Here is a 24,465-nt window from a genome sequence, read left to right as displayed (position 1 = left end):
TTAATAAGTCAATCTAGTACCAAAGTTAATAAAAATCAAATGTATTTGAAATATACTTACTCAAAGTCTGGCTTTCTTTTATCCTTTTTCTTTTTCCCCTTTGACTTTTGAGGTTCCTGTTCTTTGGCAGCACCAGCTCCTTCTATTTCTGCAGCCAAGGCATCGAGATCAATGTCATCCTTGGCACTTAAGTAAAAACAGAGAAGATCTAAATGTTACTCGAGAGCAAAATAATCTACCATATTAACAGACTTTTTTTTAATATTTTGACTTTTCTCATGTATTAGCAGCCCGTTGAGAAAAATCATTTGGCAAGCTCTTTCATGACAACACTTGAGTTATATCTACTGATCAGCCTCCCTGCATCTGTTTCAATAAAGTTACACTCAAATCAGACAAAACTATAATGAACAGCTCCAGGAAAATCTAGGTAACAAGAGAAGGAAATTAACTTTTGTTGATACCAAAGTTTTTTGATGTGTGCCTGAAACAAATTATTTATAAAATGGAGAAAGCTTAAAAGATAAAACAAGCCTTATTACTTTATTATTAATAGCTACGCCTAAATATTTGAACAGCTATTCATTTTTCTTGGAATAGAAATCTTAGAGCTGGAAGGAACTTTAGAAACCATCTCATCTATTACCTCATTTTGCCAACAGGAAAAGTAAGATGCACAAAGTCTGAATGCCTTGGGCAAAACATGACCACACAACCAAATCTAAATGAATTAGGAATGATTTACTAAATAAAACACATAAAACATCCAAAACCCAGAACCAAATCTGCTCGTAATCTTTTACATTCTTGGTTTCATTTCTGGCTCTTCCCTACAATGTCCTCACTTACAAATATTGGAAGAAATCAAAGTAAGTTCCAGTTAAAAACTACAGAAAACCAAGGAGGTCAGTCAGTCTTAGAGGTACAAATACGAAAGGCAGATTAATCCAAATAAATGATACAATAAGAAAACAAAGACTTCGAGACACCTGGGTGGCTCAGTCAATTAAGCATCTGCCTTTGGCTCAGGTCATGATCCCAGAGTCCTGGGATCAAGTCTTGTATTGGGCTCCTTACTTAGCAGGAAGCCTGCTTCTCCTCTGTGTGCTGCTCCCCCTGCTTGTGTGCTCTCCCTGACAAATAAATAAATAAAATCTTTAAAAAAAGAAAAAAGAAAAAAAAAAGATTTGGTGCAACATGACCCCCCACTTTGCACACCTTGTTATAAACATGCTTCATTTCAGTAAAGAAAATTTCTTGAGAATAACTTTTAGCTCTATGATAAATAAAATTTTAAGATTAATAAGACACTGAGGATATAAAATTTATTCTCAAGGATCTTAGAAGAAACAGCAAATCAATAAGCCAGGAATTACAAAATGCCAAATGCCAAGAAGTGAAGGAATTTATGCTTTTATAATAGTTGTACAGAACTGAAACAATTCCTTTTGTCCTATATTTTAGACAGTGTATTTGAGGAAGATTATAGAACACTGAACTGCTGCAATGGAGAGGACTTCCTGAAGCATGAAATCCACAATCAGAAAGTCAGACACTTCTTGGCAGAGGCACAAACCTGGAACCAAGTACTGAAGGGGCTGGACTAGCAGGTATGCATATCGTATCAGACCCAAGTACAAAAACCTAAAGACGAAGTAGATGATGTCTTAAGAAGACTCATAAAAGGGTATCTGAACAAACTGAGATGTTTTTCATAAGTTATGGATTTCTTGACCCAACCCAAGATTAAGGGACCCAGTAACAGGGTGGGAGCTAGACAGGGTATTTTTAGCAATCTTTCCAAGTGACTGTGGGCCCAATTTGAGTAGTCATCCTTCCTTCTAATACAGAAACCAAGGCATGGAGAATTCACCCAGGATGACACAAGGCAGAGATGAGATTTGAACCCAGAAGTTCTGATTCCACAGTAACAAACTCTTAACTCTGCTTACAAAACCGAATTTGCATTTTAGAAAGCTACCTCTGGTATGAGTGGCAGACTAGAACCCCAATTAGGTAGGAAGTAGGAAGACCAGTTAGGGAGCTTTTATAGTTATTTACAACGAGAAAAAATGAACACCTGACTTGCAGCAGTGGCAGGCAAGATGATGTAAGATACATAGTGAGGGGATCAATCAGCAGCACTTAAGTGACCAATTGGATGTGTTGTAAATAGACGGGAAAGAATCAAGAACCATCCTTAAGTCTCATTGAGTAACAGAAACCTAAGCCTGGCCAAGCATCAACCAGCAGTATCTCCAAAGGCACCTCTGCCAATATTTCACACCACAGAAGCTTCTAAAAACAGGGTGAGATGGTAAGATGGTTAATGATTGAAGCTTGGCACCTCACCTACAAAAATCTGCCAGCCCTCACCTGAACTATATTCATCTCATCAGAATTGTGACTAGCTATATTTCCAGAGCCGTCATTTGGTTTCATTTAGCTCTACGATAAATACTACTGAAACAAGCATCTCCAGGATAATGGTATATAGGACTACCTTTGTATGCTGTTGAGTCTGAAAGGCTTCTCCTGGCTAGTAATAAAAGACTGACGGTTTCTGAGTGCTTATCATATGTCAAAGCATTGTGCTGATCAACCACCAGACGTACTATATATCATTTACTCCTCATAACAACTCTATAAAATTAAGCTTAAAGATGATAAAACAGGTTACAAAAGGCTAGAAAATAACATTCCAGGAACTCATGCCCAAATCTGACACCAGAATTGGGCTGCCTTCCTTAAAAATGGGAAATCATCAAGTTTCTGAAATTGTCTGAAAAATTCAAACATACCTACAAAATATATCACTGATACACAACAGAACTTAAGTCTTAACCACAATGGTTTCTAAAGTGTTCCTTTAATATGTACTGAAGTTCGTGCCCCAGACTCAGGAAGAGGTCCTAAAAAGTCAACCATATTACAATGACAGGACATAAAAGTGACACACATACAGTATCAGCTGAACCTTTATAGCTACATTTTCAGTGCTACTCCTCTACCTACCCATTACAAACTACAGCTTTAAGATTTCAATAAACCAAAGTATAAAATCTAAAATCCAGTCATGCCGATAAGAAAAGTTTTAAAACCTTTAAGGATGCTATAAAAGTATTTTTCTGTAAGTATGTATTTTGGCAAACCACTTACTTTTCCCCTTAACTAAGCTGTAACATTCCTATTACTATTTCCTGTGACAGCCCCCAATCCTTTACTCTAAACTTACCACCGACTTACAGAAATAAAAAGCAATTTTCTATTGTACTCATGTTTTCACAGGCCACACTCCTCCATCAAAACAATAAAAATGTTATAATTTAATGGCCTTAAAAAATAAAGCTATTAAAAAGTTATGTGTAGATTTTTGAGAAACAGCCAAACTAATTTCTAAAGTGAGTTTACCATTTAATTTTCACACCAACAATGTATGGAAATGTCCATTTTTCCCCCACATCCCAGTCAATATTTGATTATGGCTACTGTTCCTTTAAGATACTCTAATAGATATGTGGTGATATCTCATCATAGTTTTCATTTGCATTTCCTTAAAGGCTAGGGTAATTAAACATTTTTTCCTGCGTTTATTTGCCATTCATATGTACTATTCAGTGAAATGTCCGTTCGTATCTTTTGCCCATTTTATAACTGGACTTATTGAATGTTGAGTTCTCAGAACTCTTTTTATGTTCTGAGTCACTGGTTGAAGACGGTTTATATGTATTTTCTTCTAGTCTGCAGCTCATCTTTTAACAGGATTTTTATCAAAGCAAAAATTTTAATTTTCATGAGATACTCTTGATTAAAATTTTACAAATCATGCTTTTGGTGTCATAACTAAGAACATTTCACCATGCCCTAGGTCTTGAAAATAAAACCTGTTATGACAGTTGTGTGCTTTAATGTTTTATGTTTAAATCTATGATCCATTTTAATTTTTTTTTAACCTATAGGTACTCAGCTGCTCCGGCAACATTTTAAAGTATCAGTCCTACACTGAACTGCTTCTGCACTTTTGTCAAGAATCACTTAGCTGTACTTGTGTAGGGCTATTCCTGAGTCCTTTATTCTGCTCTGATTTATGTATCTCTCCCTCTGACATTAACAATCATGATTAATGGAGCTATATAGTAAGTTCTGAAATCAAGTGGAATTATTCCCTCCCTTTACTATTCATTATGAGAACTGTTTTATCTATTCTTAACTTTGACTTTTCAAGTATATTTTAATCTTGTATATATCTATGAAAAAGTCTTGCTAGAATTTTAATAGAAATTGTGTTATTTATATACAAAGACTTGAAAAGAACATCTTCATTATGTTATATTCATAGACTGGAAGAAAATATGTTTCTCCATTTATTTAGATCATTGATTTCTTCCAACAGTGTTTTGAAATTTTCACAAAACTAGTGTTTTTTAAATAACTGGAGATTTTAAAATTCAGTTTCTACATACTCATTACTAAAGTACAAAAATATGATTAGATCTTTATGTTGATCTGGTATACTACAACCTTCTTGAACTCATTTATTCGTTCTAAGAGTTTTAAAATGGACTGAGACTTTTCAGAAACATCATGCCAGGGGCGCTTGGGTGGCACAGCGGTTAAGCGTCTGCCTTCGGCTCAGGGCGTGATCCCGGCGTTATGGGATCGAGCCCCACATCAGGCTCCTCTGCTGGGAGCCTGCTTCTTCCTCTCCCACTCCCCCTGCTTGTGTTCCCTCTCTCGCTGGCGGTCTCTATCTCTGTCAAATAAGTAAATAAAATCTTAAAAAAAAAAAAAAAAAAAGAAACATCATGCCATTTGCATATAAGAACAGTTTTATTCCTTTCTGATCTGTATTTCTTTATTTCTTTACTTTCTTTATTGCACTGGCTACAATTAGTGCTATGTTAACAGCAGTGGTGAAAGCGAACATCCTTGCCTTTTTCCCAATCTCAGAGGAAACTTAAAGAGTTTTTCACCTTCAAATATGTTACCTGCAGGTATTTTGTAGATATCCTTTTCAAAATGAAGAAGTTTCCCTCTATTTCTAGTTTTCTGAGTTTTATTATGAATGGGTGACATATTTTTGTCAAAAGCTTTCTGTATCAAATAAAAACAATTTTTTTTTTACGTTTTCTGCATCAATTGGTGTAATCATAAACAATTTTCCTTCTTTAACCTGTTAACGGGGTGTATTACAATGACTGGTTTCTGAGTAATGAACCAATCTGACATTACCTGAATTCACTCCATTTGGTCATGGTGTATATTTCTTTTCATATAATGCCAAGATGTAGTTGTACTCAATTCTATTTGTTAATATTTCATTAGCAACTTCTGCAATCTAGATTTATGAGGATATCAACTTGTACTTTTCTGTGCACACCAGGTTTGACTGGCTTTGAAATCAGGGTAATACTAGTTTTCATAAAAACATCTGGAAGGGTCTCCTCTCCCGTTTTCCAAAAATGATTATATAGACTTGGTGTTAATTCTTCTTTAAATATATGGTAGAAATCTCCAGTAAAACTGCCAGACTCTGGAGATTTATTTTTCAGGACATTTTAAATTACAAATTCAATTTCCTTAACAGGCATCAATCTCTTCAAACTGGCTATTTCACCTTGGTGAGTTTCAATAGTTTGAGAAGTTAATCTATTTCATCAAAGTTATCAAATTCATGTGTATAGAGTTGTTCAGAGTATTTCTTTTTATGCTTTTGATGTACAGCTATAATACTATCCCCTATTTCATCCTTAAAGGCCTGTATCTAGTAAACGCACTGAATCACTAATTTGCAACCTTCCAAAAGAAAGCATTAGGCCCAAGTAATTTTACTGAATTATAGCATTTAAGGAAAAAATTATACCATTTCTCCACAATCTCTAGAAAATAAAAGCAGAGTCTTCCTAACTCGTTCTGCGAAGCCAGAATTACCCCAATACCAAAACCAAAAACAGTATAAGGAAAAACTACAGTATCACTCTTAAACAAAGATGTAAAAATCCTCAAAAAAAGTATTAGCAAGTTGAATCCAACGATGTATAAAATAAATTATACACTATGACCAACTGGAATTTATTTCGGATATGCAAGATTTGAATACAAGAAATACTGTGAACAACTATATACCAACAGAGTCAATGACTTAGGTGAAACGGACAAATTCCTAGACAAACTACTACAACTGATTCAAAAAGTAGAAAATCTGAATACATCTTTAACAAACAACTGTCATTAATCTAAAAGTTTCCCACTAAGAAAAAGCCCAGACCCAGGTGGCTTCACTGATGCATTCTATGATACATTTAAAGAATTAACTTCAGGGGCAATAAGCATCTGCCTTCGGCTCAGGTCATGGTCCCAGGTCCTGGGATCGAGTCCCACATCAGGCTCCTTGATGGGGGGGGAACCTATTTCTCCCTCTGCCTGCCACTCCCCCTGCTTGTGCGTGCTCTCTATCAAATAAACAAACAGAATTTAAAAAAAAAGAATTCAATCCTTCACAAACTCTTTCGAGAGAGAAAGAAGAGGGGGAAGGAGGGAGGGAGAAAGAAAAGAACAGTGAGACTAATATTATCCAGATAACAAAACTAGACAGACATAAGAAAGGTACAGACGATTATTTGTATATACAAATAGGTGCATATACAAATATTCTCAAAAAAATACTATCAAACCAAATCCAGCCACATATAAAAAAGATTACATATCACAACCAAAGGAATTTACTTCAGGAATGCAAGGCTGGGTTTAATATACATAAAAGCAATGTTATCAACCACATCAACAGGCTATGGGAAAAAAATCAAACAAACCTATGATAATATTAACTGCCACACCAAATAAGTTTTATGAAACCTAAAAATACTCAGCAAACAGAAATAGAGATCAAGACCTGAACAACAGAAAAATGTTCCATGATCATGAACTGGAAGATAATATAGTTGTCAATTCTTCCCACACAATCTACAGATTCAACCACTTTGCAAATATCAACAAACTGATTTGACACATTAAATGGAAAAGTAAAAGACTGAATAATCAACACAATACTGAAGAACAAAGCTGGAGGACTTTACCCTATTTCAAGACTTACTATAAAGCTTACTATCAAGACAGTGCAGCAAAAAAAGATGGAAAATCTGTTGACTTTGGGTGTGGCAATGAGGTTTAAGATAAAACAAAAATGAAAAGCAGAACTCCTAAGAGAAAAAATAAATTTACACTTTACTAAAATTTAAAACTTCTGCTTAAACAGATACCGATAAAAAAATGAAAACACAAACCACAAAGTAAGAGAAAGAGAAAATACAAGCCCATGGATACTCTACAAACTGAAGGATTATGGCAAGCCTGCCTGGAGTATTTTTCCAATAGCACTTGCTCATACTGTGCCTGTGTGTCACATTTTGGTAAATATCACAATATTTCAAACCTTTAAATTATTATTGTATTTGTTATAGTGATCTGTGATCAGTGATCTTTGATGTCACTATTGTAATTGTTTTGAGACACCACAAATCACACCCACATAAGACAGCAAACTTAATAAATGTTGTGTGTGTTCAGACGGTTCCTATATATATCTATCTCCCTCTCCTTGGGACTCCCTATTCTGAGACAACCAATATTGAAATTAAGCCCACTGATAATCCTATATTGGCCTCTTAAGTGTGCAAGGAAGAGTTACACCGCTCTCACTTTAAATCAAAAGCTAGAAATGGGGGTGCCTGGGTGGCTCAGTCGTTAAGCGTCTGCCTTTGGCTCACGGCGTGATCCCAGCGTTCTGGGATTGAGTCCTGCATCAGGCTCCTCCGCTGGGAGCCTGCTTCTTCCCCTCCCACTCCCCCTGCTTGTGTTCCCTCTCTCACTGGCTGTCTCTCTGTGTCAAATAAATAAAACCTTAAAAAAAAAAAAAAAAGGCCAGAAATGATTAAGTTCAGTGAAAACGGTATGTTGAAAGCTGAGACAGGCTGAAAATTAGGCCCCCTGTACCAAACGGTAAGCCAAGTGGTGAATGCAAAGGATAAGTTCTTAAACAAAAGGGCTTCTCCAGTGAACACACAAATGATTTAAAAAAAAAAAAAAGTGAAACCATCATATCACTAATACAGAGAAAAGTTTTAGTGGCCTGGAAAGAAGATCAAACCAGCCACAATATTCCCTTAAGCCAAAGACTAATCAAGGGCCCTAACTCTCTTCCATCCTACAAAGGCTGAGAGAGGTGAGATGAACCAGCAGCGGCTGGCTCTTGAGGTTTAAGGAAAGAAGCCATCTCCATAACATCAAAGTACAGGGTGAAGCAGCAAGTGCTGATGTAAAAACTGTGGAAAGTCATCCAGAAGATCTAGCTCAGATCATTACTGAAGGTGGCTATACTAAACAACAGCTTTTCAGTGTAGACAAATCAGCTTTACAACACAAATTTCACAGCAGCTCATGGATCAGAGTAATTCTGGCTTACCAAGTCTCATTATGTAAGAAAAACATTTTGTTAGGCTATAGCTGCCATAGATAGTGACTCCTCTGATGGATCAAAGCAAGAAAACTGAAAACCTGGAAAGTATTCACTATTCTAGGTGACAAAAAAAAGTTTACCATTCACGTGGAGGGATCAAATATATCAATATTAACAGGAATTTGGAAGAAGTTGATTCCAGTCCTCATGGATTACTTTGAGGGGTTCAAGACCTCAGTAGAGAAAATAACTGCAGATGTGGTATTAAAAGAGAACTGGAATTAGAAGTGGAACCTGAAGATAAAACTGAAATGCTGCAATCTCATGATAAAACCTTTAACAGGTGGAGTTGCTTCTTACAGATGAGCAAAGAAATGATTTCTTGAGGAGCGCCTGGGTGGCTCAGTTGTTAAGCATCTGCCTTCAGCTCAGGGCATGATCCCAGGGTCCTAGGATCAGGGCATGATCCCAGGGTCCTAGGATCAAGCCCCGCATCGGGCTCCCTGCTCCGCTGGGAAGCCTGCTTCTTCCTCTCCCACTCCCCGCTTGTGTTCCCTCTCTCACTGGCTGTCTGTCAAATAAATAAATAAAACCTAAAAAAAAAAATAAAAAATGATTTCTTGAGGTGGAATTTACTCCTGAAGCAGCTGTGAAGACTGTTGAAATGACAATGAAGGATTCGAGTATTACATAAACTCAACTGATAAAACAGCAACAGGGTTTGTAACAATTTTGAAAGTTCTACCGTTGAGTAAAAATATGCTATCGAACAGCACTGCAGCAGCCACAGAAAACTCATTCATGAAAGAATCAATTGACAAACTTTTATAGTTGTCTTCTTCTAAGAAACTGCCACAGTTACCCCAAACTTCAAAAATTACCAACCAATGTGATGAATCAGCAGCCACTGACATCAAGGCAAGACTACTACAAAAACAAAATTATGAATTGTTGGAAGTTCAGATGATGGTAAGCATTTTCTAGCAATAAAGTATGTTTAACATATTACATCCTTTTAGACATGATGCTATTTTTTGTACACAAGAAACTGTAATATACTATAAACATAATTTTCATATGCACTAGGAAACCAGAAAACTGATTTGGTGTGCTTTATTGCAGTGGTCTAGAACCAAATGCGCAGCATCTCTGAAGTAGGCTTGTATTTGCAAGACACTATTGGCTGAAGTACTTGTATCCAAAATATGGGAAAAAACTTTTAAAACTCAATAAAAAAAAGAACTCAATTAAAATATGAATAAAGACTCACTTGACAGATAAAGGGCAAAAAAAAAAGATAAAATGCTCATCATTTGTCATTATGGAAATGCAAATTAAAACAAGGAGATAGGAATTGAATAGTAATAAAATGTCTATGGTATCTAGAGCAATCTAACAATATTTGTTCTTCAAATCCATGAGCATGGAATGTTTTTACATTTCTTTGTGTCTTCATCAATTTCTTTCAGGACTGTTCTATAGTCTTCTGAGTACAGATCCTTTGCCTCTTTGGTTAGGTTTATTCCTAGGTGCCTTAAGGTTTGGGTGCAATTGTAAATGGGATCGACTCCTTATTTTCTCTTTCTTCTGTCTCACTGTTAGTAGTTCATAGAAATACAACGGATTTGTGTGTGTTGATTTTATATCCTGCCACATTGCTGAACTCCTGCTTTAGTTCTAGCAATTGGGGGGGGGGAGTGTCTTTTGGGTTTTCCATATAGAATACCATGTCAGCTGTGAAGAGTAAGAGTTTTGACTTCTTCACCAATTCAGATGCTTTGTTGTTGTTGTTGTTGTCTGATTGCTGAGCCTAGGACTTCTAGTACTACATTGAACAACAGTGGTCAGAGTGGACATCCCTACCACGTTCCTGACGTTAGGGGAAAAGCTGTTTTTCCCCACTGAGAATGATATTCGCTGTGGGCTTTTCATAGATGGTTTTTAAGATATTGAGGTATGTTCCCTCTATCCCTACACTGTGAAGAGTTTTAATCAAGACACTGTACTTTGTCAAATGCTTTTTCTCCATCTGTTGAGAGGATCATATGGTTCTTGTCCTTTCTTTTATTTGAGATTTGCAGATACTGAACCATTCTTGCAGCCCAGGAATAAATCCCACTTGATCGAGGTGAATAATCTTTTTAATGTACTGTTGGATCCTATTGGCTAGTATCTTGGTGACAATTTTTCCATCCATGTTTATCAGGAATACTGGACTATAATTCTCCTTTTCGGTGGGGTCTTTGTCTGGTTTTGGGATCGAGGTAATACAGGCCTTATAGAAGGAGTTTGGAAGTTTTCTTTCCATTTCTATTTCTTGAAACAGCTTCAGAATAGGCATTATTCTTTAAATGTTTGGTAGAATTCCCCTGGGAAGCCATCGGCCCTGGACTATTGTATGTTGGGAGATTTTTGATTACTGCTTCTATATCCTTTTGCTGGTTACGGGTCTGTTCAGGTTTTCTATTTTTTGTTTCAATTTTGGTAGTTTATATGTCTCTAGAAATGCATCCATTTCTTTCAGATTGCCTAATTTGTCGGCACTTAGTTGCTCATAATATGTTCTTATGATTGTATTTCTTCGGTGTTAGTTGTGATCTCTCTTTCATTCATGATTTTATTTATTTGGTTCCTTTCTCTTTTCTTTTTGATACGTCTGGCCAGGGGATTATCAATCTTATTAATTCTTTCAAAGTACCAGCTCCTAGTTTTGTTGATCTGTTCTGTTCTTTTGTTTTTTTTTTATTTCTGCTCTCATCTTTATTCTCTTCTGCTGTGTTTAGGCTTTATTTGCTGTTCCTTCATCAGCTCCGTCAGGTGTAAGGTTAGGTTGTGTAGTTAAGACCTTTCTTGTTTCTTGAGGAAAGCTTGTACTGCTGCTATGTACTTTCCTTTTAGGACCACCTTTGCTGCATCCCAAAGGTTTTGAACAGTTGTGTTTTTATTTTCATTTGTTTCCATTAATTTTTAAATTTTTTTAATTTCCAGGTTGACCCATTCATTCTTTAGGAGGATACTCTTTAGCCTCCATGTATTTGAGTTCTTGCCAAATTTCCTCTTGTGACTGAGTTCCAGTTTCAAAGCATTGTAGTCAGAAAATATGCAGGGAATGATCCCGGTCTTTTGGTAGTGGTTGAGACCTGATTTATGACCAGTATGTGATCTATTCTGGAGAATGTTCCATGCGCACTCAAAAAGAATGTGTATTCTGTTGCTTTAGGATGTAATGTTCTGAATATACACGTGAAGTCCATTCGGTCCGGCGTGTCATTCAAAGCCCTTGTTTCCTTGCTGATCTTCTGCTTAGAAGATCTGTCTGCTGCAGTGAATGGGGTGTTAAAGTCCCCTTATTATTTTATTATCAGTGTGTTTAATTTTGTTATTAATTGGTTTATCTAATTGGCTGCTCCCACATAAGGGGTGTAAATATTTACAAATGTTAGATCTTCTTGTTGGATACACGTCTAATTATTATATAGGTCTTTCCTCATCTCTTATTTGAGTCTTTGGCTTAAAATCTAATTTGTCTGATATAAGGATTGCCACCACAGCTTTCTTTTGATGTCCATTAGCATGATAAATGGCTTTCCACTCCCTCACTTTCAATCTGGAGGTGTTTTTGGGGTCTAAAATGAGTCTCTTGCAGACAGCATATCAATGGGTCTTGCTCTTTAACCCAATCTGATACCCTGTGTCTTATGATTGGGACATTTAGCCCATTTACATTCAGAGTAACTACTGAAAGACATGAATTTAATGCCATTGTATTACCTGTAAGTCACTGCTTCTGTATATTGTCTCTGTTACTTTTGGGCTCTCTCTTTGCTTATAGGATCCCTTTTAATATTTCTTGCAGGGCTGGTTTAGTGATCACAAATTCTTTTAGGTTATTTGTCCTGGAAGCTTTTTCTCTCTCCTATTCTGAATGACATTCTAGATGAATAAAGTATTCTTGGATGCATATTTTTCTCATTCAGCACCCTGAATATATCATGGCCGTCCCTTCTGGCCTGCCAGGTATCTGTGGACAGGTCTGCTGCCGGTCTAATGTTTCTACCCTTGTAAGTTACGGACCTCTTTGTCCCAAGCTGCTTTCAGGATTCTCTGTCTCTGAGATTTGCAAGCTTCGCTATTTTATGTTGAGGTGTTGACCTACTTTTATTGATTTTGAGGGGGGTTCTCTGTGCCTGCTGGACTTGAATGTCTGTTTTCTTCCACAGATTACGTAAATTGCCCACTATAATTTGCTCCAATGTACCTTCTGCCCCCTTCTTCTGGGATCCCGATTATTCTAATATTGTTTCACTTTATGATATCACTTATCTCTCAAATTCTCCCCCTGTGATCACACTCCCCCTGTAGTTGTTTACGTCTTTTTCTCAGCTTCTTTATTCTCCATCATTTTGTCCTCCAGATCACTAATTCTCTCTTCTGCCTCATTTATTCTAGCAGTTAGAGCCTCCATTTTTAATTGCATCTCATTAATAGCCTTTTTTATTTTAACTTGATTAGATTTTAGTTTTTTTATTTCTCCAGAAAGGGATGTGTCCTCTATGCTTTTTTCAAGCCCACCTACTATCTATATAATTTTATTCTCAACTCTAGTTCAGACATCTTACTTCTATCCATACTAATTAAGTCCCTGGCAATCGGTACTGCCTCTTATTCTTTTTATTTATTTTTTAAGATTTTATTTATTTGAGAGGGAGAAAGAGAGAGCACAGAGGGAGTTGCAGGTAGAGGGAGAAGCAGGCTCCCCACTGAGCAAGGAGCCTGATGTGTGACTCAATCCCAGGACCCTGGGACCATGACCTGAGCCGAAGGCAGACGCCTAAATGAGCTACCTAGGCTCTATCTTTTTTGAGGTGAGTTTTTCTGTCTTGTCATTCTGTCCAGAGAGAATAGATGAACGAGAGAACAAAATACTAAAATGGCAAAAACGACCCCAGATATACACTAATCAAAATAGAAAACCAAAACAAAAAAATATTTTTAAAGAAAAAAAGAAAAAGAATATAATCAGACCAGTGAACTGAACAGAGCAGTACACTTGACCCTGTGTGTACTTTGGTCTGTTTGTTAAAAAACTAGATCCCAAAATTGTAAAGAAAGAAAAACTCATACATGTACAAAAATAAAGTTAAATACTATGAAAAGACAGAATGTAACTATAAAACTGAAAATTATAAGAAAAAAAAAAAGACTATAAGCAAGTGAACAGAACAGAGCAATACACTATATCCTGAGTGTATTTTGGTAGGTTTGTTAGAAGAAACTACATCTCAAAATTGTAAACAATACACAAAAATAAAATTAAATACATTGAAAGGATAGAATGTAACTGTAAAGATGAAAGTTAAGCAAGACAGGGGCGCCTGGGTGGCTCAGTCATTAAGCGTCTGCTTGGCTCAGGGCGTGATCCTGTTGTTCCAGGATCGAGTCCCGCATCAGTCTTCTCTGCTGGGAGCCTGCCTCTTCCTCTCCCACTCCCCCTGCTCCCCCTGCTTGTGTTCCCTCTCTCGCTGGCTGCCTCTCTTTCTGTCAAATAAATAAAATCTTAAAAAAAAAAAAAAAAGAAAAGAAAGTTAAACAAGACAAACAAAAGATGAAAAAGAAAAAAAGAGAATATGACCAGACAGGTGAAGAGAACCAAGCCATACACCAGATTCTGGGTGTATTTTGGTCTGTTTGTTAGAAGAAACTGCATTCCAAAATTGTAAAGAAAGAAAAACTTATATACATACAAAAATAAAATTAAATACAATGAAAGGATAGAATGTAATTGTAAAAATGAAAATTAAGAAAGATTTTTAAAAAAGAGTTGATAAAATAAGAAACTGGTTGAAAAAGGAAAGAGGAAAAAGTTAAACTTGAAAGACTAAAGAATCATGGGGGGGAAAACCATGAATTCTATATACTAATTTCCCCTAGTGCTGGAGTTTTGCAGTTCTCTGTGATCCGTAAACTTCCTCTTAGCTGGACGTTCTTGCTGATCTTCTGGAGGGAGGGACCGTTGCAGTCCCTGATTCTCAGGTGGCTTTGCCCAGGGCAGAATTGCACCACCCTTGCCAGGAGGCCAGGCAAAGCAAGCAGCTCCAGAGTGTTCCATGGGGCTTTTGTTCCCTGAAGGCTTTCTGTGCCACTTTTTGAGAATGAAAATGACAGCCTCCTTATCTCCAGCCCCACAGCCGAGAGCTCTGGGCCCCATTCCTCAGTGTGCCCTCAGGGAAAAACAGTCAATCACTCCTGTCTCCCTGGACTCTGTCCGCACTCTGTGCTCACCCAGCCTATGACCGAGCGTTTCTATATTAGGCACCTGACCCTGTTTCAAGTCTCCAAACTCTGCAGACTCCTGCGGTGCACACCTGTGGCACTCCTGGGTGGGTGGGTGGTGTCTCGCTGCGGTTCTGCCTCTCCCTGGGACCTTGGTCATGGGTGGTTGGCCAATGGGGCCACATTTCGTGGTATATGGCAACCTGGAGCTGAGAAGCCACTCCTGGGCTTGCTGATTGCAGCCAGCTTCCCTACTCCGATGCCTGGGAACTTTGCCACACTCATGCACCCTGGTCTTCCTGTGCCCCCAGGGATGCTGAGACCACACTGTCCCACCTAGGATTCCTCCCCGTATCGCCACCTGAGCTCCTTTCAGGCAGGGACATCCCTCACCAGAGCACACTTTTAAAAGTTCTGATTTTGTGCTCCACTGCTATATCACTTTCCAGTAAAGGGTAACTTAACAATGTAAAAGCCTGACAAATACAGCCAAATGATCAAGGTCAGTATCAGTGACATGCTGAAATCTTCTCAAAGAGGAGTCCAAGGAAAAATGACAATCATTTACAATCACTTCAAAGAAAATACTTTGCTATAAATCTAACATGTATAGAATTTGTATGCTGAAAATTACAAAATGTGGATGAAAGAAATTCAATACAACCTTACTATAACGGAGAGATATACCACGTTCATGAACTAGGAGATTCAACACAGTAAGATATCAATTCTCCCCCAAAATGACATTCAAGTTTATGCAATTCCAATAAAAATTCCAGCAAGATTTTTGGGACATAGCCAATATACACAAGACTACTCTAAAATTCATATGGAAAACAAAACAAAATGCAAAAAACCCAACATTAGAAGAGCTAAAACATTTTAGAAAATGACTAAAATATAAAATAACTTCAGCTGATTTTGAAACTAAATATATCACTAGAATAACCAAGACTGTGGTTCTGGCAGACATACAGACACAAATGTCAACAGAACAGAAGAAGGAATCTCAAATTAGCCCCCACAGAAGTATGGCCAACTGATTTCTGAAAAAGTTGGAAAAAGCAATTGAAGAAGGAACAATACCCTTTCCAACAAATGATGCTGGAGCAAATGAACACCTACTCAAAAAAAAATTGAACTCCAATCTCATTACTTATACAAAAATGAATTCAAGATATATGACAGACCTAAATGTAAAATACAAAAGTGTAACTTTTAGGGGGAAACAAAACAAAACAAAACAAAATCTTTGGAATCTAGCACTAAGCAGTTTTTAAGACTGCCAAAATAAACTGGACTTCATCAAAATCAAAAACTTTGGTTATGCAAAAGACCATCTGAAGAGAATGAGAAAACAAGCCACAGAGAGGGAGAAAATATTTGCGAGCCACATTCTAGAAAAGGACTAGTATCTAAAATATATAGATAACTCTAAAAACTCAACAGTAAAAATTCCAATAATGTAAATTAGAAAATGGACAAATTCATGAAAAGACACTTCACTGCAGAGCATTTACATATAGCAAATAAAGGATGTTCCACATCATTAGGCATTTAGGAAATGAAGTCACAACAGAATATCACTACACACCAATCAGAATGCCCTCCTGACAAAAAGTAGTGATACTAACCAATCTTGGTGAGGATGTACGGGATCTGAATCATGCACACATTGCTGGTAGAAATGTAAACTGGTATATAGCTACTCTGAAAAATTGTCATGTTCTTGTAAAACTAAAAATGTACTTACCATATGACCCAGCAACTGCACTCTTGCACATTTATCCCTGAGCAATGAAAATTTATCTCATGCAGAAACTTGTACATAAGTGTTTGTAGCGGCTTCATTTGCAATAGCAAAAAACCAAAAACAACCCACATGTCCTTTAATGGGTGAATGATTAAATAAACTGCGATTCATCCCCATTCCATGAAATACTATTAAGTAATAAAATGTAAAGTACTATCAATACGTGCAACAACTTGGATTAATTACAAGAGAATTAGGCTGACTGGAGAGAAGCCATTCCCCAAAGGTTACATACATACATACACGATTCCATTTATACAACATTTTGAGAAGAAAAAATTTTACAAACGTGGAACAGATTCAAGGTTACCAGCAGTTAGGGATAGGCAAGGAAGGGGAGGTGCACAAGAAGGAGATGAATACGGTTACACATGAACAACATGAGGGATCCAGTGATGTTTGGTACTTTGACTATGGTAGTGAATACACAAATCTACACAGGTAATAATACTATATAGCACTAAACATAAACACAAATGAAACTGAGCAATCTGAATACGGTCAATGAATTGTATCATTGTCAATATCCAAGTTGTGGTACTGTATAGTTTTGGAAGATGTTACCATAGTGGGGAAACTGGTAAAAGGTATAAAGACCTCTCTGTGTTATTTTTTTACAACTGCATGTGAATCTACAATTATCTTAAAAGTTTCATTTGAACAGCCAGTGTCAAAGAAAAAGGCAAGCCAGATTAAGAAAAAAAATTTTTTGCAAAGCATATACCTGATGAAGGATTTGTCTGTAGTATATTAAAAAAACTCCTACAATCCAACATTAAACAATGTAATTTTTTAAATGAGTGAATGATTTGAATAAACACTTAACCAAATGAGATTCAAGAATGGCAAATGAACACATAACAAGATGGTCAACATCACTAACATAAGAAAATGTAAATTAAAGCCACAATGAGATGCCACTACACAGCCACTAACACGACTAAAAAAAGACTGAAAATACCTAGTGTTGAGAGAAGATGTGGAGCAACTGGAACACATCCCTAGAGGGAATGTAAAAATGGCACAGCCACTTTGGAAGAGACAGTTTGGCAGTGTCTTAAAGTTGAATATACACACTTACCATATGACCCAGCAATCCCACTCCTAGGTATTTACCTAAGAGAAATGAAAACATATGTCCACACAAAGACTTGTACTCAAATATTTATAGCAGCTTTATTCACAATCATAAGAAGCTGGAAATAATCCAAATATCCATCTACCAGATAATTTATAAACAAATTGTCATCTATCCACATACTGCACTACTACTCAATGACAAAAGAATTAATGTGACATATACCAACATGGATAATCTCAGAAGTATTATGTTAAGTGAAACTCAGCCAGCCAATAAAAGCTATATACTCGGATTCTACTTTTATGAATTTCTGGAAAAGGGAAAACTATGGCAAGAAAGAAAAGAAAGGAAAAAAGAAAGAAAGAAAAAATAAATAAAACAAAACCAAAAAACTACAGTGATTTCTGGCCAAAAGCCAGTTCTAGGGAAAAAATAATGCCTACAAGGGTCATAAAGGAACTTTCTGGGCTAATGGAAATATTCTACATCATGACTGTGGCAAAGAATGCACAACTGTATACATTTATCAAAACTTATCAACTGCACCCTTGAAATTTGTGAATCTTATGCCAACTACACCTCAAAAGAAGTGTTAATTTTAATTTCTAGTAATGCTATAAAAACAGTTGAGAAGTTACAGAGTGCGGGGGCGCCTGGGTGGCACAGCGGTTAAGCGTCTGCCTTCGGCTCAGGGCGTGATCCCGGCGTTATGGGATCGAGCCCCACATCAGGCTCCTCTGCTATGAGCCTGCTTCTTCCTCTCCCACTCCCCCTGCTTGTGTTCCCTCCCTCGCTGACTGTCTCTATCTCTGCCGAATAAATAAATAAAATCTTTAAAAAAAAAAAAAAAAAGAAGAAGGTACAGAGTGCGTTTATCAGTTTAAACAGTTATGGTTAAAAGCACATGAACCTAATATAAATATATATCATTTACCAATTTTTATAAGTTATGAAAAGTAAGAACAAATCTATAATATTTTCTAATACCTTAATTTCCATTAATGTGATTAATGTGTAAATAAAATGATATTACTATAAAGGAATCTTTTAAAATCATGGTATTTCTTGGGGAGCCTGGGTGTCTCAGGCAGTTAAACTAGCTCAGGTCATGATCTTAGGATCATGATCTCAGGGTTCTGAGATGGATCCTGGCACTGGGCTCTGCGCTCAGCACAGAATCTGCTTGAGATTCTATCTCCTTCTCCCTCTGCCCCTCTTGCTGGTGCTCACTCACTCTCTTTCTCCCTTTCTCTAAAATAAATAAATATTTTAAAACATGCTATTTCTTTATTATCTGTGTATGCAGGCATATACTCAACTTTGGTATTTAACTTTTTGGAATAAAAATCAAATATAAAAGTAAAACATACTACATTTTGAGATCAATATAATAAAGCCTCTTAAAGACACAAAACACTACCCAAAAGAAGTTCACTGAAAAAAAGTAAAAGGAAAATTAATCGTATGTGCAAATCTCAAGTCCAAATTTGGCAAATTTAATAATGACAGGCATTTTCCACTGAAAAGCCTAATGTAAAGTTAGACAAGAATATAGAAAATGCAACTCTTACCAAACTATTCCACAATTCATAATCTTCAAGCTTCCTAAGACTTTCTCCTACCGACCCCTCTTCTCCAGTGCCTCTCTACCCACTATGGATGTTTTACAATCTGGTTCAAAATTTCTTGGACAGAGAGATGGAGGTCTGTCACCTTCACTTTAACATGGGGCTGTGTGAATGATCAATAGACTATGGCAGAAATGATGCTATAGTTCCTGGGCCCATGCCTTTTCCTGGCAGTATCTACTTCCTGACTTTTGAGATATTCACTGCCAAGCTAATGAGGATGTCCAGACTACACAGAGATCAAAAATAGATGTTCCAGCTGAAGTCCCAACCAAGAGCTACTATCATCATCCACCAGAAATGAGTGAAGTGCCAAGTGAGGAAGGTTTTAAGAGGACTCCCTCACAGCTACCATTTATCTGCAACCACCCGAGAGAGCCCAAGTGAGACCCACCTAACAGAGTCTGGTCAATCCTCAGAACGAGGAGATAATGATTTTTATTATTTTAAGCCACTAAATTTGGAATGACTTGTTACAATGCAAAAATAATTGGAGCACCTATATATTCTTTCTCTTTCTAATCAATACCAAGGCCTATAGAAATGGAAAGCACATCAATAGAAAGAGATAAAATCCCAAACACAACACTCCTTCCTCTCTACTCGCCCCCAAGTTGAAAACTGTAAATTAACCATAATCTCAAAGCACTGAGGGAAATGCTGAGAGAAGGAACAGTCACACATAACCCTGTTGCTACCCCTTTTCACTTTACTTCAGTTTCTGATCATCTCCCCAACGCATTTAAGATTTTATTTATTTATTTGAGAGAGAGAGAGGGCATGAGCGGGGACTGGGGGGGAGAGGCTGGGAGGAGGGAGAATTTGAAGCAAACTATGCAATGAGCATGGAACCCAACTCAGGGCTTGATCCCAGGGCCCTGAGGCCAAAATCAAGAGCATTTAAGATTTTATTTATCTATTTGAGAGAGAGAGAGGGCATGAGCGGGGGCTGGGGTGGAGAGGCTGGGAGGAGGGAGAATTTGAAGCAAACTATGCAATGAGCATGGAACCCAACTCAGGGCTTGATCCCAGGGCCCTGGGCCAAAATCAAGAGCCCGACGCTTAACCGACTAAACCATCCAGGTGCCCCTCATCTCCCCAACTCTTAACAATAACAAGAGTAAAAGCAGAAGGAGGAATCCCATTCTTTACTCCTAACTCTATCCTACCAGTGCTAGTAGCAGTAAGGGAAGCAGAGAAACCCAGTTCTGACCTATCCATGGGATGCCTTTTAGAATTTCTCCAGTCTCCATCTCTTCTTACCCAGCACTCCTTGATCATCAACAGTTACATATGCAGAGGAAAAACAAAACAAAAGAAGGAAAAGCCCAATAATCATTGCTCCTCACTAGCTTCCATCATTGGCACAACCAGCAACTCCCGAAAGCACTCACTCTCTACTCCCTCAATGGAGTTCTATCCTATATACTACAACCCATTAATTCAGAGCTACCTATTCATACCTTGGGGAAGAAAAAAAATAAAGCCCTGCCAGCTGATAATTTCCTTCTGAACTAAGTTTTGACACCTTTAAAAGGTATATGAAACCATACTGCTGCCTTCATTGTACAATGCAATGCAAACAGAAGGTATCTTACTAGCTTCCACAAAATTCAGCCTAATTCATCACTATCTAAACACCTGATGTGTTAAAGTGACAGCACAAGAACAAGCACAAACATCATCTTGCAGACCCCCAAATACACATAATCTAAGTTCATACATATTATCGATTCCAATGTGTCTAACTATAAAATCAGTCCAAGGCATTTTTTTCAAACTGGAGTGAATACCCTCAATAGGGGTGAGGGGGGTGCAGATGAGGATTGGGATCCATGGTTGTGGGTGATTTCAGAAGTCGAAATTTTCTCTCCAGTAACTTGTTTGATCTGTCTTTAATTTCAATTTGATAATAAAGATTTAAGATAAACATGCCACGAACCATAGGGATGGCCAACTTATCATTCTGTACTCTCACAGAATATCAATCCAAGCTTTTGTTTACAAACCTCCACTTGATAAACTTTGATGAAAAAGATCAGGAGCAGACTTAATATGTAAACATTTTGCCAACAGAAAGTGCTATAATACAAAGCTTAAAATCATCAGTTCAAACTGAAAAACTCATTAGAAAAATTGAGCCCTTGCTAAACTCAAAAAAGGCCATTATAGGAGGCAATATATTCACAATAGAATGGTCAACTTAGATCTACTACTCAAAGAAATACTCCGGGATAAACAGCATCAATATACCCTTCTTAGAAATGCAAAATTTCAGGTCTCACCCCGGACTTAATGGATCAAAATCTCCTTTTTAACAAGATCCACAAGTGAAATCACACGCACATTAAAGTTTGAGAAGCACTGCTTTAGAATAAACAACACAACGGTATCATCTTTCATGTCAAAGCAGCAAATCTGAACTTAAAAAATATTATAGCTCTTACTATTTGATATGAGTATTTTGGGTCTCATACTTGCATAAGAAATACAAGTTTATCCCTACTATTATGCCTGTAGATATATATAGATATCATTGATAATTTAGGCCAATATTCTGAATCAGTATCTTAAGAAAGGAGACAATTTATGATCTAAAATAATTGCTCAAATTGAGCACATTCGGCACACTGAAAGTGAACTTGCAGGCGCCTGGGTGGCGCAGTCGGTTGAGCATCTGCGTTCAGCTCAGGTCACGATCCGGGGTCCTGGGATCGAGCGCCCATATCGGGCTCCCTGCTCAGCAGGGAGCCCGCTTTCTCCCTCTGCCACTCCCCCTGCTTGTGCGCGTGCTCTCTCACTCTCTCTCTCAAATAAATAAAGTGAACTTGTAGTCTTTGTGTTCTGTACAAGTAAGTCTGTCCCTTTAAACACTGTTACAAGTATTATTTCCACCTTATATACTCTAGTTAGTACCCAGCATAACCAAATAGATATTAACAAAATTTTTACGCAGGGAAATACTACTAGGAGAGGGTACTTCTCAATAACCAACTTGCCGAACAACACCATCAGTAAAATGGTCTGGCTGCACCTGTCTACAGAATTATTAGGCAACTGAGAAGCAAATGAAGATCTTGGATGTTCTTTGTCATTGACCCTGGTACTCAAGACAAAATATACAGCACGCTCCTGTTCCCTCCAATCTGGCCTGCTCTGAGGGCAGTTTTAATTAGAAAGGAATTTGAAAATCATATACATAATAATTTGGGGAGGCAAATTTGCAATCTGAAGGGTGGCACTCCCCTAGTTTAACTAAACTTCACATTCTCTCTGTATCTCCTCACGGTATTATCTGTACATAAGCCTATTTGCTGTATTAAAATGTAAGATTCTTTGAGAAAACTCCTTCTTTTTTTCCCAATTCACCTCCCTACCTTCTACAACTAACAATGACCAGGAAATGTAACACATTCTTAATAGTATTAAATAAAGAAAAACTGTATTCTGGAATGGCAACTACAACTTTCATACAATCGGGAAGGCAGGTTCATCACAGCAGCTTAATAAAAACCGTGCTACCACTGCAACAACTACTGAATTTTGATGACAGAACCTCCAAGTTGAATTTTCTGAAACAAATTCAGTTAAAAACTCCCACTGAGAGAAAAGTGCAATGACATTTCATTTACCTGAACAAAGACTCTATGAGAATTTTCCAAATGAATGGAAATGCACCACTATTTAAAATTTAAGATGTAAAATCTTTCTTATAACTGATTAGGTAATCTCCTGAAATATATGCAAATGTCTGAGGTTGTTTCAAAATGATGCGGAAAGGGGTGAAGGTGGCTCAGTTGGTTAAGCATCGACTCTTGATTTCAACTCAGGTTATGAGCTCAGGATTGTGGGATGGAGACCAACGCTCAGCACAGAGTTTGGTTGTCCCTCTCCCTCTGCCTCTCCCCCTACTCAGGTGCATGCACACGCGCACTCTCTAAAATAATAAAATCTTTTTTAAAAAATGAGGAAAGAAAAGAGTAGGTAGAATATAGATGAAACAAAATCATCCATCAATCTGTAATATTTGAAGCTGAGTGATGGACACATGTGGGTTCCTTAAACTATTCTACTTTTCTATGTGTTTGAAATTTTTCCTTTAAGAAAATTTACACTACTGTAATCAAAACAAGTTGGTACTGGCATAAGGCTCAACAAGACCAAAGGAATAAAAATTCCAGAAATAAATCCATTCATCCATGGTCAATGGACTTGACAGCAGTGCCAACACCAATTAATAGTGAAAGCAACAGTCTCTTCAACAAATGGTACTAGAACTAGATATTCACATATAAAAGAAATTAAACCCCTAACTCGCCTCATATACAAAAATGGACTCAAAATGGGTTAAAGGCCTAAATGTCAGAGCTAAAACAATAGAATTCTTAACAAGAAAACATACAGGTGAATCATCATGACCTTGGACTTGGCAAGAGACTCTTAGGTACCATAGCAAAAGTACAAGCAACATGACTTAAAAAAAAAAAAAAAAAAGGAAAGTTAGACTTCACCAAATTAATTTTTTGGTAAAAAGGACACTATCAACACAATGAATAACAATCCATATAATGGAGGAAAATATGTACAAATCATGTATCTGAGAAAAGTAACCAGAAGAGACAAAGAATTCTTAAAACTCAACCTTAAAAATACAACTTAAAAATGAGTAAAGGACTGACATAGAATTTGTCCAAACAAGACATACAAATCGCTAGTGAACACATAAAAAAAAAAAAAAAAAAGATGTTCATCAATAGTAACCAGGGAAATGCAAATCAAAACTACAATGGGGGGCACCTGGGTGGCTCAGTCATTAAGCGTCTGCCTTCAGCTCAGGGCCCAATCCCAGGTCCTGGGATCGAGCCCCACATCGGGCTCCCTGCTCCACTGGGAGCCTGCTTCTTCCTCTCCCACTCCCCCTGCTTGTGTTCCCTCTCTTGCTGGCTGTCTCTCTGTCAAATAAATAAATAAAATCTTGAAAAAAAAAAAAAAAGCACCAGCAAAGACATAAAGAAATTACAACCCTTTACACTGCTGGTAGAAATGTAAAATGTTGCAACCACTGTAAAATGTTTGTTGATTCTTCCAACAACATTTTTCACAAAACTAGAATAATACTAAAATTTATATGGAACCACAAAAGACTCCAAATAGCCAAAGCAAGCTTGGGGAATGGGGGGAAGCTGTAGGTATCACAATCCCTGATTTCATGATA

General features: G+C 37.2%; 1 protein-coding gene across 2 annotated transcripts in view; it reads right to left on the bottom strand.

Moving 5' to 3' along the window:
- Positions 1-24,465, bottom strand: part of EIF5B (eukaryotic translation initiation factor 5B) — an 86,040-nt gene that overhangs the window by 48,992 nt on the left and 12,583 nt on the right. For both annotated transcript variants that reach the window (XM_040623573.1, XM_040623574.1), the window contains exon 2: positions 61-186. In XM_040623573.1, the coding sequence (XP_040479507.1) occupies positions 61-186 (126 nt within the window). The remainder of the gene's footprint in view (positions 1-60; positions 187-24,465) is intronic.

This window comes from Ursus maritimus, unplaced genomic scaffold (genome assembly GCF_017311325.1).
Source record: "Ursus maritimus isolate PB19 unplaced genomic scaffold, ASM1731132v1 scaffold_6, whole genome shotgun sequence".
Classification (NCBI taxonomy): Eukaryota; Metazoa; Chordata; class Mammalia; order Carnivora; family Ursidae; genus Ursus; species Ursus maritimus.
Note: the sequence above shows the minus strand (reverse complement) of the source record. Positions and strands in the feature narration are given on the sequence as shown.